Genomic DNA, 16,046 nt, shown 5'->3' with positions numbered 1-16,046 from the left:
AGGGTAACTTCTACAGGTGCTGGATGAAAAAGTAAACTGAGGGCAAAAAACAGACAAAAGATCCCGTCAAATCTCAAACTGGACCAATCAGAGTAGAGCTGGACAACAGTATAGGCTCCTTCCACATAGGGGACAAAGCGTTCCTTCAAGAAATCCAAACATATCATACAGCAGGGGTCTTCACTAAAATTCCAAAAGGTCCAGAATGAGAAAATCTCCACGGGCAAAGGTCCGAAATATTACAATAATATTTAACCCGCGCTATTTAGTGATATATATATATTATAGTAGTAACAACATCTCTGTGTAGTCAACAACTGTCAAATCAAACAAAGAAAGTACACATCAAAAAAAAGAGGAATTTACATCAAGTTTTAGTTACATCATCTGAAATACAAATATTTTAACACATTATTCTCAGTTTTCAAATTTAACTGGATGGAATATAAATAATACATAAATATGTGTTCTTCTCATTTCAAGTAAAATAATGGCTGGATTAAAGAATAACATAACAGAAAGCTTTTGAAGAATGTGGCATCTTAAAATAAAGTAATTCATTTAGGAAAAATGTATTTATCACTGAATTGTCCTGCAGCTTTAAATTCAGTTCATTCAGGTGAGAAGTGATGTCAATCAAAAGCCACAACATTATATTTTTGTCTTCTAAAAAGAGAAATGAGTGAGCATGATCTTTATCTGTGGTTGTTAACACTTGTTTCAGCTCTATCCTCTCTGTAACATCATTGTTGGACAGTGAATTCATGCGTTAGGATTCTGATCATATTGGACTCTTAGGTTTATTTTATGTGTCTTCATTTCAGATGTGAGAGGATACGTTTGTTCAAAGGAGTTGTGCTTTGCCTCGTAGTGCGCTTCATTTGCCGCTTTTATCAACAGTTACGGTTTCTGAACATATGACACACTGCCTGTGGGGAGAATTAACATAGAAGAGTCTGTTCATTCTTGCTTAGAAATTCTATTCTCTCTGAACACGTTTCTCTTTTTGGAGAACGTCATGTGAGATAACCTCTCTGATTAGCGCAATTTTCCTGCTCTGTTTCTATTTCCTCATCTCTCCCCCGTCTGTCACGGTGTGTGTAAACCTCGCTCGAGTAAGAAAACGTGTCAGAATACTCATATTTGATTGGCTGAGCTGCAGGGACGTGATTTACAACGCATTGGTCGGTGTGTTTCCTGCACCGCTGAACAAGTACCGTAACGGCTGAATAAAGTGAGCCGGTTAAAGTACAAACTCGCTGCCTAATATATATGATTCCGAAATATAGATTTTAGGTCCTGGGTCCGGATGCAACTGCGTCTGGGTCCGGATCCGGACCGCGGTCCGCCAGTTAGAGACCCCTGTCATACAGGCTGTGATGGTGATTGGACGATGCCTGACGAAGATGGAAATGCTGCTCTATTCAACAAAGATGTCACTCTTTTGTCTGTTTCGAACCCTATCAGAAGCAACATTACTGAATACAGGAATGAATGGAATTCAGCTGTAATGCTCCTTAGAAAGAAAAAGACACATTATGTATCTAACACAGCGGTTCCCAAACTTTTTAGGCCGCGCACCCCCTTCTACATCCCAACCGGGTTCGCGCACCCCCCCCCCCCCCTTAATAAAAAAAAAAAAAGAAGCAACAGAGCCTTTTAAGCCTTCATAGCCGCATAAGAATCGGACCAATGAGAGAACTGTCCTCTTTTTTCACCTTGACTCCGCGATGGGCCGATGTGCTCCCCATTTGTCTGTGCTATCCCTTCCTCCTTTTCGGTCTCCTCCGTCTCATCTTCCTCTGACTCTGGCTCGATTTCTTCTCCCGGTCTCTCCCCAACGCACCTCTCCGTTCCCCTCGCCTCCGATTCCTCTGTCTCTCTCTCTGTCCCTCTCTCTCTCTCTCTCTCTGTCCCTCTCCTCTTTTACGACCGATAGCTTCAGATGTCCCACCTGACAGTTTTTAAATTAAAATTACATTTTTTTTTTATATTTAATATTATTACACCATCAGACCGCCATTACACTTTTCCTCTCGCGCACCCCCTAGAGGCAGCTCTATCTAACACAACACGATGTTGAGGATACTGCACTGACATCTGAAAACCATGCACTCCCTCCAGCCAATCACAATCAAATGTTCTCCACGGCTCCATGGTTGTACTGGTTGACGTTGTTTCTGAAACTGATGTTTTTCTTGTGCAAGTAGTTTTCAGTTGTTCCTGATTGTTGTTTGATGACATCCTGACGTGTGTGTGTGGACAGGCCCGTGATGACATTCTGAATGGATCTCATCCAGTCTCCTTTGATAAGGCCTGTGAGTTTGCTGGCTATCAGTGTCAGATTCAGTTCGGTGACCACAACGAGACCAAACACAAGCCTGGATTCTTAGAGTGAGCGCTCCCTTCTTATTCACATGTTCACAGTTTTCTTTTTGTTACATCCATTATCGTTCGACATTTCTGTTTTGAGTGGGCTTCTTGAAATGGTCCTGAGGCTTGTTGGGTCCGAGTTGAACTCTTTCCCCTTCAGTTTAAAGGAGTTCCTGCCCAAAGAGTACATCAAGCACAAAGGGGAGAAAAAGATCTTCCAGGTAAGAGGAGATTACATGTGGGTGTTCTGATCATCGTTTAGTGTTAAAGCTTGAACATGCACTCTGATTTAGCTTACAATTTTGAAACTGAAACTCACATTATTGCATTTCAAAAGGTCAGCAGAGAGGAGGCTTTGAGATTTGGGGGAGGTATTGCAAAGCTCTATCTTAGACTTATATTTAGCAAAAATGTGACTTATTGAAAACAGGAAATGCTGTTTTATGCAGGACAGCTCAAAAAGGAAGCAGCATCAGATGTCCATTAGTCATGAGATGCCACAAATCTAAGAGAGATGACTTGTATTTGGGTTTGCCTTTAATGCTGCACTGAGTCAATCTGCTCCTCTGATTGTGTCTCTCGTCTCTGCAGGCACACAAAAACTGTCAGAACATGACCGAGATCGAGGCCAAAGTCAGCTACGTGAAGCTGGCCAGGTCTCTAAAAACCTACGGCGTGTCATTCTTTCTGGTCAAGGTGAGAAGAAAGCTGCCACTCAACGTCTCGCATCAAAGAAGTGGAAACAGGTCGTCACTGCTTGAACTTAGAAGCGGTCGACATCACAGCATGCTATGCTATGTGTAGAAATTCATACAGTTTATATAGGTAGAGGTTTTTTAGCATGGGGAAAGCGACGCTTATGTTCCTCAATAGCATCTAGTGCTGCAACGACAAGTAAAACTTAAGGTTTGAATCGTATCACGGATCAGAGTGACAGATCAGAGCAGCACAAAAGAAAAAAGGAGTGAATATAACTTTCAGAGATCCCTGATCATGTTTTTTTTTGCCGCTGATACTAATTGCAAATCACTGATGAGTAGGGGTGTAAGGGTTCACAAAACTCACGGTTGGGTACGATACAGTGGAGCCACGGTTCGGTACGTTTCGGTACAGTAGAAAACTATAAATGCCAGAGAAATGTACTTGATTTTAAAATATATTTATTCATTACAACTAACATCATGAAGTTATTCTTTGACTTTGAACAATGATGGAACTATACCTGAGTGACCCATCTTCTGGGGTGTCTTCTTAGCAACACATAAGCATAAAAAACTAAAACTGCTCCTTAATGTTATGTAGCATTGTTACTTACATCTTGCTTACATCTTGTATTGTTACTTACATCTTGCAAAAGAGATTTTTAATCTCAATGGGACTACCTGGTTAAATAAAGGTTTTTTAAAAAAACATTTATTTTTAAAATTTTTATTTTTTATTCAAACGTATTGTTCGGTTCGTCATGCGTACCGAGCCGTGAGCCTCGTGCCGAACGGTTCAATACGAATATGCGTATCGTTACACCCCTACTGATGATTCATATTGCCAGATACAGATCTCTATGTTGTTTGATCATAGCAGCTGGTCTACAAGGAGCCAGACTTTTTATTTTTTGCCGCCATCTAAAAAATAATTTCAATCACTCTGAAGTCTGTAAACCATCAAAAACTCAAAATGGTATACTTTTACTTTGTTATATTTTGTTATAGTCATTTATCGTGTATTCTCTTCTTCATAAAAACACACAATTCAAAGGATAAGGAAAGATTGTATTTGTATTGATTCAAATAAATTAGTAGTAGTTTTAATGATGTATAATCTGCTTAGAGCGAGTGTTAACAGCTCTAATATCTATTGATGTTGTTGTGAAAACGTCTCCTTCAACAACTGGATTTATTCAAGTTCATCACCAACACTACATTTTACAGATTACATGTGAACACATCACGATACCGTTAGAATTTACCTTCACCCAGTACTCATTTTCACCGAACAGAGCCTGAAGGCATCATAATGTAACTGAGCAGAACCTTCGTTCTCCTCCTGTCAATTTAAACACTGACTGGTTGTTTACAATGTAACGTTATTATTATTATTAGATTGTTAGTAGATTGGCGACTAGAAAAGTCAGGTTCTCTGTGATGTTGATTCCCAGGAACCTAAAACTGTTCAGCTCCACTGATGAAGTTACAGTTCATGTATAATCAGATTTGAGGTTTACAGGGTGTGTTTTGTAGACATGCAGCAAAATGTTTGTATCAGAAAATCAAATATATTAACATTGCTGGTTTATTTCCAGTAAGGGCATTCTAACTGTTTCCTTGAACATGCTGCAGGAGAAAATGAAGGGCAAGAACAAACTGGTGCCTCGTCTGCTGGGTATCACCAAGGAGTGCGTGATGAGGGTGGACGAGAAGACCAAGGAGGTGATCCAGGAGTGGAACCTGACCAACATCAAACGCTGGGCCGCCTCTCCCAAGAGCTTCACCCTGGTGAGTTCACACGTCATCGGGTCTAAAGCTGCTTCACAAGTTTACTTCTCAGTTCACTTTCCAGCCCTCACCTATGCTAACGCAGTTTGTGGAGTGTGAGAACATGACATGATGGATTTGAGCAGCTGAAATGTGAGTTTCCCTCGCAGCGTTTCTGGACTCAGCTTGTACCGAGGCGTGATACGCTCGCTGTGGCTGCATATGATCCCCGTCATAACGTTACTGAAGGGCTCGACATGTGTGGTCATGCAGGTGCTTAGAGAGCAAATACCATCTTAAAAAATCCTTCCATTTGTTTTGTAGCTGTAGCATGTTGTGATCAAAATGCTCTCCACCACAGTACTACTTGGTTTCAAATCCCATGTGCAAGTTGATTTGAGCCTTGAATCTCTTTGCTTGAAGAATAGTTCAACGTTAGAAGTCTTGCTTGGTTAGGAACTCAGACCTACATGTTCACAGCTGTGTGAAGACTGTTTAGAAAACTGAGTCAGATGTCTCAAGGATTGAAGGATTGTCGTTGAAAGATATAGAATCTCTTACCAGTCAGCCCACAACCCTCCGAAGAATCCGCTTAGAAAATGGATGATTTGACAGATTGATACTCCAGACTGCTTTACCGCAATAGTTTGTGCCAAAGTTGACAAAATGTACTTGCCCTTAAAGGTGCAGTCAGCGATGTTGGGGTCTGACCAAATGGCTTCAACATGTGCTGTGGACAAAGAGAATCAGGCCTTCACTTTTTCAAGCAAAGGTTTCATCCTGATTTATAGTTTGAGGAGAGCAAAGGAATTTCACACTCGGGTGTGAATTCCCCCCCCCAAAAAAACCTATGGTTCCTGAAGTCACCTGACTGCACCGCTGCAATCTCATTGGCCGAGAGCCAAGAGGCCCCAGGACCCCTGTTGTTCAGCCACTGTTCTACAAAACTGTCTGCAGATCACACCTCCAGGCTTTTTCCCTTCGACCTCCGTCGAACAGGGAGCACACAACGCTCTCTTCGCTCGGACACCCCCGTCCAGGCCACAGAAGAACCAGCTTTCCCCGCCAGCGCGACGCTGGCCACGAGGAAACAACGGCCCTTCTCCCCTCCTCAAACCCTGACAGGTCACGAGCCATTTCGCTGGACGAAACGACAGTGTTCCACTTTGAGTACGGCTCCACTCAGCCCGCGAGACGAATCCGCATCCGCGATCCGTTCTCTGCTTTTTGTTTCTTTTTCTTTTGGTGCACACATTCCGGCGAAGGAAAGACGACAACGCCTCCCTCCTTCACCGACGATTCCCGGTAAGACGCACGGACCGCGCCGTCAGCCGAAGTTAGATCACCCTCCCTGCCGCGAGGATAGATCACGTCTGCGTTTGCGCCAGAGCGAGCTGCGCCACGACGGACCGAAACAGCGCCAGCTCAAACGCCGCGCTGAGAAGCAGCCCCCCCCCCCCCCCCCCCTTCCTCTCGAGGAAAAAGGACCGCTTTGCCACGACACTTCAACGTTGCAACGAAGCATCGACAAGTAAGATTCTTGGCATCTGGGCATAGCTTAGCTTAAATTAACGTAAGTTTAATTCAGGTCATTCATTTATATGTTGATATTCCCGTGTTTTTGTGTGTTTAAGTTACTGTCGCGTGATATTGAGATATTGCGCAATCATTACGGAACAGAGAAGTTCCGCTGTATTCGTGTATTAACTATGACTGTTTGCTTGGGATTTATTTGATTTCTTTTCATTTGTTTTATTACACTTCGTGTAGTATTCTCTCCTCATTAAATCAGCTCTGTGAGTGAAGTGTGGAATCTCGGCTATCGTACATAACTGCTGGCAGTTCTACCGACAACGGCACGTTGTGTACGATACGGCCAACTTCCCCATTCTCACTACAACGCGGACCGCACGCAGACGTTTGATTCATGACCCCCACCTTTGCTCCCTTTCTATCTCTGCCCCTGGGGAAACCCCGTTGAAACGATCGCCTCACAACACACGTGCTGCCCAGGCACACGCGATTACATCCAGCAGTCTCACTGCCATTTTGGCCCGCGTCACTCGACCCCGCCATCTTTGTAGTTTTTAGCTGTAGTATCTTAAGGCCCCTCCCCTTTTGGCCCGCGTCACTCGACGCCGCCATCTTTGTAGTCTTTAGCGGTAAGCTGTAAGACTCTCCTTCCTTTTCACCCACAGACCCACACACACACACACACACACACACACAGACACACAGACATACACCCTCATCCATTTTATTCATTCTTTAGTTTAGGCATATAAAATTGTATGATAACGTTTGTTGGTTGCAATATTAATTGATTTGATCATTTATTATTTTGATTTAATAAACTCTGTAATACTTTAAGGAGCAGTCGTCTGTGATTACTTGTGCATATGTATTTGATAAGACTGTATGTAGTAGCCTGTGCTCGAACTTAAAACCTTCACTGTCACTGAATGTATAGTCATACGCAGACTATTGACATTATGAGTGACCACTAATTATGAGACTTAGTTTTATCGTTTGGTTATTGGTCCCTGTTCGCAGGGTGGTGCCCCGTTGTTATTAATAATCATTAATAATTGTTACATACATCAATAATTCTATTGATGTCAACAATTCAGTTTCTTAAATGCTGATAACCCAAACACGCTCCTTTAGATCCCAACAGCGATTATATCTCAACAATTTTTTTCCGAAATTCTGTAAATATCTGCTCTCGGTCGCTATCTGCCATTTCTGTGTATGCGCTGGAAAAAATGCCAGTGTTCATACACAGCCCTGGCTCTAAAAATGGGAAACTAACACTATTCCAGCCAATCAGCAGCAGGGGCGTTGGAGCTCGTGCACAGGACGGGGGAAAGGCCATGGATGTATGAAGTCAGAGGCAGCGGGAGCGAGAGCGAGAGGGATGGTACATCTGGAGGGGTTTGTTTGGGTGTCAACACTTTTTCTCCAGAATCAAAGACTCCACCTTCAATCCAGGTGGAAATCACATCCTCTTTCTCTAAAAATGCGTTTCCTCGATTCCTCTCTCCTCAATTGAACTTTTCTTTGCATCTCTTCCTGCCGTCTTTCATGAGAGGACAAAGATGCAAATGAGGGAAACAAGGACACTTTTAATACCAATGAGGTCTTTTCATCCCATGTTGTCCTTTTTCTGCTTTTAGGACTTTGGAGACTACCAGGATGGTTACTATTCTGTGCAGACCACTGAGGGAGAGCAGATAGCTCAGCTTATTGCCGGTTACATCGACATCATCCTTAAAAAGGTAACAGTCAGCATAAACTGAACAATGGTAACATGTTTTAGTTGAGGGTTACTAACTTGACTTTACTCTCTTCGTTTGTCTGCTAAAGTTGGATTCCTTAATTGTTGGAAAAATATTAGGTAAAAGCAAAAGGGCATCTAGGAGCTTTGTTGTGAATGGAAATTGCTCAACTTTTGTTCTGTTTTTTTATATCTAGAATATATTGAAAATCCATAATCCTATTCTGTCTTCTGATCCATTTTACACAGGTTTATATTCAGTGATGAAGAATATCAATGACTGTTTAGTGAGTGTTTTTGATCTCCAGATATGGAGGTTACATTGTTTATTGTTGTGTTATGAGAGATGAAACCTGCCCGGTGTCTCAGATGTAACATACAGGTTTATTCGCCTGCCTGTCCAACCTTTCATGAATCAGGAGTCCTTTAAAATGGCATTTTGTATGGTCCACTGTGTTCACTGGACTCTTTACTGTCTTTCAACAGAAAAAGAGCAAAGACCACTTTGGCCTGGAGGGAGATGAAGAATCCACCATGCTGGAAGACTCTGTGTCACCCAAAAAGTATGTGTGCTTCTGATCCAGCAAGCTATGATTGTTATCATTTACAGATATTGTATGTTTTCAGTAGTTGTAGACATAAACATTGCTTCTGTAGCTGTGCCTACAGTGTGTGAATGTTAGATAGTCTGGCAGGTTGTGACGGTTCACGGTTTACCGTGTGGGTTTAGGATTGGAGCAGAGACTCATGCGCAGACTTAGACACAAGACACAAGGTGAGGTGAAATGCAAGGCTCTTTACTGGGCACGTACACAGTCAAAAACAGAAACCAAAAAAAACTCCAACCGGGAGTGTGAAAAATCCAAACTGAAAATGAAAAGCAAAGTCACAAAAGGGGCTTGGTCACAAAAGGCAAAGACACAAACCGTGGGAGTCAGAGAGTCAACACGAGGGGTAACCACTGGAGATGAGACCACGGGGAGGGGAAAAGAACAATTGATAATCCGGCACTGGAACAGGGCACGCAGGGGAGTATAAGTCTGTGAGGGTGATGAGCGGATTGCCGGCAGGTGAGTGGAGATGAGAGGGGTTTGCAGAGGGAAAAGCCAGGGGCAGGTGATTTGGCACAGGTGGAGAGAATGAGCATGATCAGGAGAGACACACACACACACACACACAGCAAAACCCAACCGTGACACAGGTGGCATGGTAGCCCCTGTCATCAGTGTGTGAATGGGTGAATGATGACATGTAAGCGCTTTGAGTGGTCGAAAGACTAGAAAAGCGCTGTACAAGTACAGTCCATTTACCATATTCATATGCATATACTGTCTAGTTGTTATAACCCGGGGAGACAAAATGCTAATACCCTGATCGGGCTGTTAGTATGTGCTCACAGTCAGTGAGTGCTTGAGCAACTACCTCTGCTACCCAGTTCTCCTGGAGGAAAGCTTTTAACATTGAAGTGAGTCGTCCTTTTCTTTTCTTTCTCTCCAGGTCCACAGTGCTGCAGCAGCAGTTCAACAAGGTGGGCAAGGTGGAGACAGGGTCAGTGGCCCTGCCAGCCATCATGCGCTCAGGAGCTGGAGGTCCAGAGAGCTTCCAGATGGGCTCCATGCCTCAGGCCAAGCAGCACATCACCAGTGGACAGATGCACCGAGGACACATGCCTCCACTGGTAAAAGAAATATCCGAAAGGTTTTAAGTGGCAGAATGACAATATAACTGCATCCGTTCTGTATTGGTAATAACACAATATAACTACATAAGGGAGTCATAGTGGATGAAATTTTGACTTTTTTGAAAAGTTGAAAAGAATTTAACAACAAATAAAATCATTTTTTTCAATATGTTATTTATTTATGAAGGATAATGCACAATACATTTATTGTTTTTACTTTTTTCAAGGAATAGTTCCCTGGTGATATATAACATACTGATGGCATAGAGGCGGGTTGGGTCTGAACGGGAAAAGGATGAACGTTATGAGCTGGGGAAAAAGTCCACATTTTGAGTCTTACATGAATCTTCAGAAGGATACAGTGAGCTCTGAAACAAATCTATTTCTATAGTTTCAAGTCTTAAGAGGAGTCTGGTGATGTGCTATAGACCATGTGCAGAGCCAAACTAACACTGAATGTATCGACTAAGAAGTAAAGGTTGTTTCTGAAATGCCACACTAACATGTTATTTAGTAACTTAAAATAGTATGCGAGATCTTTTAGTGTGTCTGAAACCGTAGCATGAAAGCAATAGTAACCAAATTGCATACTATTTTTGGAGAAATAGTACAGTGTGCAAACACATCATAGAAACAACAACGTTCATAACGATCAACAACAAACAGCTCCGTAATAACGCTGCGATGGAAGTTTCAGTATCAGATTTCACTTTGCTAGGTGTAGTGCTTAGTTCAGACTTTATGCTCCAATAAAACACATCGATGAGCCTCACTGTTGCTCCGGTGACATGTTCCTTCATCACCAACACACACACTGTAGTTTATTTAGACTCAGTCACACTTACAACTTAAAAATAAATGAAATTCTATGTATTTGTGAGGTGTTTTTCAGGATTTACATGTTTAGTAGGAACCAATGGGCTCTGAGCTGAGAGCCACAGACAGCGTAGAGAAATGTGAACGTATTGAGAGATGCACTAACACAGGGGTGTCAAACATACGGCCTGTCATTTTATGTGGCCCGCGAATCCGTCAGCAAAAAAAAAAGTATTTTGTTTTTTATTTATTTATTATTTTTTGACAAAAATTTAAAGTTAGATGTGAAAATAAAAATATCCCCATGGTCGAAATTATGAGATAGAAAGTCGAAGTGATGAGATAGCATGTTGTCTGTGTGCCGACATTAAAACTATCTCAACAGGTGGACAGGAGATGCAACAACCCATAAAGAGGATTTCCAATAAGTGATCGTGCCTTTCTCAACATGCGTACTTCTCTGTACTTGTACACTCGTGGACTTGTGAAATGTCATCAGTCTCAGCCCAAGTACTGTTCCAATTCAAAGTTCACATCGAGCCAAGCACGGTCCTAATGCCCGAATGTGGCTCCGCCCATTTTACCGGGGTGACTTGTCTGTACTTGGGACAGCCACATATCCCAGAATGCATGTTGCACCAGCAACAGGAAACAATGGCGGAGGAGAAATCACACAACTGGAAGTTGAAACTTTCGAAATACTACTGTTGTTAAGTCACAGAAAGTAGTTTTAGGATATTTTGAGGCGAGAAGTTAGTTGTTTAAGCACCAAATCTGTGGTCGGTTTGTCAAGATTCAGCCGATTTAAAAATCTGCTCCGACGATTTCGGAGATGTGAGGTGTTGCGAGCGGGATCTGATCCACATACATATATTTATTTATATATGTATATACATATATAATTGTATGTATGTATGTATATGTAAATAATAATATATCATTTTTGATTTTAAATGAAAACGAAAACAGCAGGGTTGTCATATTTAGTTTGATTGCAAAAATACTTACATAATACAGAAAAAAACGGATTAAACTCATGAGACCAGCTGAGGTGGTGATGTCATCAAGTAAGCTGCTGTTCCTATAGAGTGGTCTCACCGACGTCACGATCTCCTTAGTTACGAGGTCTGTCCGCCATGTTGGAGTACATACAGATCCTACATGGCGGCGAGTAAACAAGGAAGTGCGGCGAAAATACCATACTTTGAATCACTGGATAGTGCATCAAAGGTTCGCTACCTGGTCAAATTGAAGGTTATTGGTAACTTGGATCCCTATACGATGAGTGCAGATGGTTTCAGTGCCGATCCTACTTATCTTCCATCGGTAAACTACGCCAACATCTAAGCGTATCTTGTGAACACCCCCAGTCCTTACACAAGTAGAATATGGGATGTGTGGTTCTATAAAATGGTATAGAATTTGCAGGGTTGAGAAGTCCGGCAGTCCAGTATAATATCTCACTTTTTGCATCTCTGTGTTTCGCCTGTTGTACACGCTCGACACGTCTCTGGTACCGACTGCTGTCACGGGCCGATGAAGCTTCGGTAACCTTCTCATGTCCAAGTTTAATTTATATTTCCTTTATTAAATACTGTTCACAAACAAATAAAATCACTGAGCACTTATAAAGTGATCCGCACATACTCTAGTGTACGCCAAATTCCATTCCTTTACATCTCGAGAGATGCGTGACAGCCATTTCTGGCGACGTCGCTTGGATAGCTCCTTCGTGTCATTTCCTTGATGTGTAATGACCGCTGGCAAACGAAAGAATGATTTCTTGTCTCTATCAGCTCTGCTGCCACAACCAAAGACAGCACAAAAGTTCACCACCGATAGGTTATGCGACTCAGCCGTGCATGCCAGTGGCTTTGTGTGTACTCCAACATGGCCGACAGCTAAACTGTGACGTCACACGAGATCGCTCTATTGTCTGTAGGGCTGCAACAACGAATCGATAAAATCGATGAAAATCGATTATTAAAAGAGTTGGCAACGAATCGTTTCGTTGTGTCGTGCGATTATTACACCACTCAATAAGTCGCGGAGATGTTTGAATATAAAAAAAAAATGTTGAGTTGAGCAATTCGCGCCGCCGGTCTCGCCGGGGGCTATTTGTGTTCATTCACACTGGACGAGCCAGAGAAGGGGCGGGGCTTATCGCCCTGAAAGCCGTTCAACTGTCCGCCATTAACCATTGAAAAAATAACCTCTATTTCTGCTTAGTACGTGTTGTGGAATTCACAGATATCCCGGGAAACTAAACTAAATATGTTAGGAGTAGTTACATTTACACCGTCTTACATTTACAACCGGCCCTTTGAGGCGACCGTGATGCTGATGTGGCCCCAGAGTGAAGATGAGTTTGACTCCCCTGCACTAACATAACACGGGGTGGTTTTGTGTGTCCACAGACTTCAGCACAGCAGGCCCTGACTGGAACCATCAACTGTAGTATGCAGGCTGTGCAGGCTGCCCAGGCCTCTCTGGATGACTTTGATACCCTGCCTCCACTGGGAACAGATGCTGTAAGATTGACCCTTCCTTTGTTCTTGGTCGAAGTGGATTGGTTTGAGTGCTAATATGATGAGTATGAGATCTAGATTTTTTTCTTTGTTCAAGGCATCCCAAGCCTGGCGCAAAAACAAGATGGATGAGTCCAAACATGAGATCCACTCCCAGGTGGATGCCATCACAGCAGGCACCGCCTCCATGGTCAACCTCACTGCAGGTGCTTCACCAAACCTTCCTTATTGCCCCCCCCCCCCCTTTTCACATTTGGAAGGTGAACAACGAACTGAAACGTATCTAACTCTGTCGGAAGATCAAAATACTAAATTGATATCTGAAATAACAGAAACAGAGTTAAATCCTGCAATCTGTTAATAGCACATAAGTCTCCTGACCTGGATGGGTTTTCTTCCGAATGGTACAAGGCTTTCCGGTCTGAATGATCAGCAAGTCTCCTCCAGACTTTTAACACAGCTTGAAAAGAGGGGAAGATCCCACCATCATGGAGTGAGGCAACTATCGTGGTTATCCCCAGGAGGGAAAAGACAGACTGGACTGGACTGGACTGGACTGACTCAGATGGTGTGACATCGATGCATCCTAAATTTAAAAACCAGATAACCAAAGAAATAATTATATTTTACTCAATAACAGAGAAGGGACAATTAAAAGACTTTAATGCTCTAGAAAAAAACCTTGATGTCGTTGTTAAAATCAGGGGTCCCCAACCTTTTTTGCGTCACGGACCGGTTTCATGTTATAAAATATTTCCACGGACCGGTGTTACGTCCCTACTGGTTTCTGGACCTACTGGTTTTCCTTCTGTGCGCGTGTTGTGTTCGCTTAACAGCTGCAGCGGTTTTCTGCCTCTGTCGCCTGTTTCGTCACACTTTCACAAACATATTGCTGGAGATCTAAAAGACACATCTCATATCGATTGCAGGGATTATGATTGTATGAGTGAGCACTGCATCACAGCCACGTATGAAGAAATACATGGAAGAAAATACATTTATGGAAAGATCGCAACAACCTGGATTCGAACTCTGTCCAGCAAAACTCCCACTTGTACTTGGTAATTTAACATTTAACACCGGCAGCAGAGTTGTTGTCCCAAACATACTTTTAAGGCCGCCGTCCTTTTCAAGCTCCAGCAGCTGTTCTCCCTCTGGCACGGATAAGCTCAATTCACCTGGTTTGTTCACAAATGGGTCGCGGATCCATTCCTTCGCAGTTCGTGGGTCTTTTGTGGTTGGGAAGTAACGCTCGTGACAAGCGTGTTGACATGTGTCAAGAGAGACAGGCGCATGTAATTGGGAGAGAATCCGGTCATTTTTCAAAATAAAATATCTTTCCGACTCTGATAATCAATGAAATGAAAAAAAGTAATTTATTCTTTCTGTGCGGCCCGGTACCAAATGACCCGCGACCCGGTACCGGTCCGCGGCCCGGGGGTTGGGGACCACTGGTTAAAATGACTAGATATGGATGACCCAGTGCTGAAAGTGTAAGGAGCCTATTTGTCCGCGCTAAACAGAGGTATTATAATCAGACTGTATAAGGGGTTCATAACTAAAAATACGTCATTCCACAGAATATGTTGTTATGCAGTAATAAGATATTTCTGGTCAGTGAAGCACATAACATTGGAAGGCATATTTAATATGAAAAACCTTTTCAGTTTTCCACTTTTATTTCAGGGAGAGTTGACTCATTCAGGGCACTTCAACAAATATGCATATAGAGTTCTGCTCTAAAAAACATCACCTCCTGAACACTGTCGAAATGAGTTCCTTGACCAAACTCGTTTTCCCTCTGGGAGTTCATCCAGTTGTGTGTCTATCTATCTGTCCTCAGGTGACCCAGCAGAGACGGACTACACAGCGGTGGGCTGTGCTGTGACCACAATCTCCTCCAACCTGACAGAAATGTCAAAGGGAGTGAAACTGCTGGCGGCGCTCATGGAGGACGAAGGAGCAAATGGGCAGCAGCTGCTGGGTGCCGCCAAGAACCTGGCCTGTGCCGTCTCCGACATGCTGAAGACCGCCCAGCCTGCGAACACAGAGGTACACCGCCAAACGACAAGGGACATGGAGATATCTCATGTTTTTACCCTTCGTTGTTTGACGTTGGTCCATAATATCTTTTGCTTCTAGCCTCGACAGATCCTGCTGCAGGCTGCAGGAAACGTTGGCACGGCCAGCGGCGAGCTGCTTTCTCACATAGGAGAGACGGACACGGATCCACAGTTCCAGGTGGGTCCTCCTCAACTTTCATTCATGCACTTTTGGGTGCCTCTTCATTCTTGCTGTGTAGCACTACAAAGCAAAGCCTTCAGGTGAAACAGTGTGGTCTATGTGGAGTTTAGATGCTGTGTATTGTTACTGGACCTTGTGTTCTCCCAGTAGTGGAGGAAAAGTACTCCAGATTTATACTTCATCTTGAAGAGAAGGGATTTCAATGAATAAAATGAACTTTATTTGAATGTTCACTTTGCCATTCAATGTTGAGCCTATTCCAAAATGCCAGTGTTTTCCTTCTTTTCAAATGGCTGTTAAAGTGCCACATTTGGCACCATGAGGCTCAATTTAAAATGAACCTTCAAAAACAGGCTCCTACTAATGCGCTACACACCGTTCTCCTTTCGGACCGGTGTCTGTGGTTGTGTTATAAAACTGTATCCTCTGTTTCATGTCTATATTTGACAGTTTCTAGGTAAAGGATCTTTCAGGGCTGCCAGATGGAGAGTCTCCTCTCATTGTCAAATGCTGGTAACAAATGTGTCCTTAAGACAAATACTTCATTCTGAAAGGCCAATCAAAACAATGTAGTAGCATGCAATCCAGTCAAACAATCACAATCCACTTTGTCAATCCTTGTTCATTTCAAATCCAAATAGCTCTGAGATGACTCT

General features: G+C 42.9%; 2 protein-coding genes across 2 annotated transcripts in view; both read left to right on the top strand.

Moving 5' to 3' along the window:
• LOC306792364 (talin-1-like) overlaps nucleotides 1-2,624 on the top strand; it is a gene marked incomplete at its 3' end in the record, with an annotated part of 31,548 nt that extends 28,924 nt beyond the window's left edge. Inside the window, exons 7-8 of the mRNA XM_079289435.1 lie at nucleotides 2,301-2,394; nucleotides 2,534-2,624. Coding sequence (XP_079145561.1) covers nucleotides 2,301-2,394; nucleotides 2,534-2,624 — 185 coding nt within the window. The remainder of the gene's footprint in view (nucleotides 1-2,300; nucleotides 2,395-2,533) is intronic.
• Nucleotides 2,269-16,046, top strand: part of tln1 (talin 1) — a 63,059-nt gene continuing 49,281 nt past the window's right edge. The window contains exons 1-11 of the mRNA XM_079289586.1: nucleotides 2,269-2,394; nucleotides 2,534-2,594; nucleotides 2,965-3,069; nucleotides 4,710-4,865; nucleotides 8,021-8,122; nucleotides 8,608-8,684; nucleotides 9,619-9,799; nucleotides 13,036-13,149; nucleotides 13,244-13,352; nucleotides 14,990-15,198; nucleotides 15,289-15,387. Coding sequence (XP_079145712.1) covers nucleotides 2,986-3,069; nucleotides 4,710-4,865; nucleotides 8,021-8,122; nucleotides 8,608-8,684; nucleotides 9,619-9,799; nucleotides 13,036-13,149; nucleotides 13,244-13,352; nucleotides 14,990-15,198; nucleotides 15,289-15,387 — 1,131 coding nt within the window. The 5' untranslated portion in view covers nucleotides 2,269-2,394; nucleotides 2,534-2,594; nucleotides 2,965-2,985. The remainder of the gene's footprint in view (nucleotides 2,395-2,533; nucleotides 2,595-2,964; nucleotides 3,070-4,709; nucleotides 4,866-8,020; nucleotides 8,123-8,607; nucleotides 8,685-9,618; nucleotides 9,800-13,035; nucleotides 13,150-13,243; nucleotides 13,353-14,989; nucleotides 15,199-15,288; nucleotides 15,388-16,046) is intronic.

The sequence above is a fragment of the Melanostigma gelatinosum genome, assembly GCF_949748355.1.
Source record: "Melanostigma gelatinosum genome assembly, chromosome: 18".
NCBI classification, from domain to species: Eukaryota; Metazoa; Chordata; class Actinopteri; order Perciformes; family Zoarcidae; genus Melanostigma; species Melanostigma gelatinosum.
Note: the sequence above shows the minus strand (reverse complement) of the source record. Positions and strands in the feature narration are given on the sequence as shown.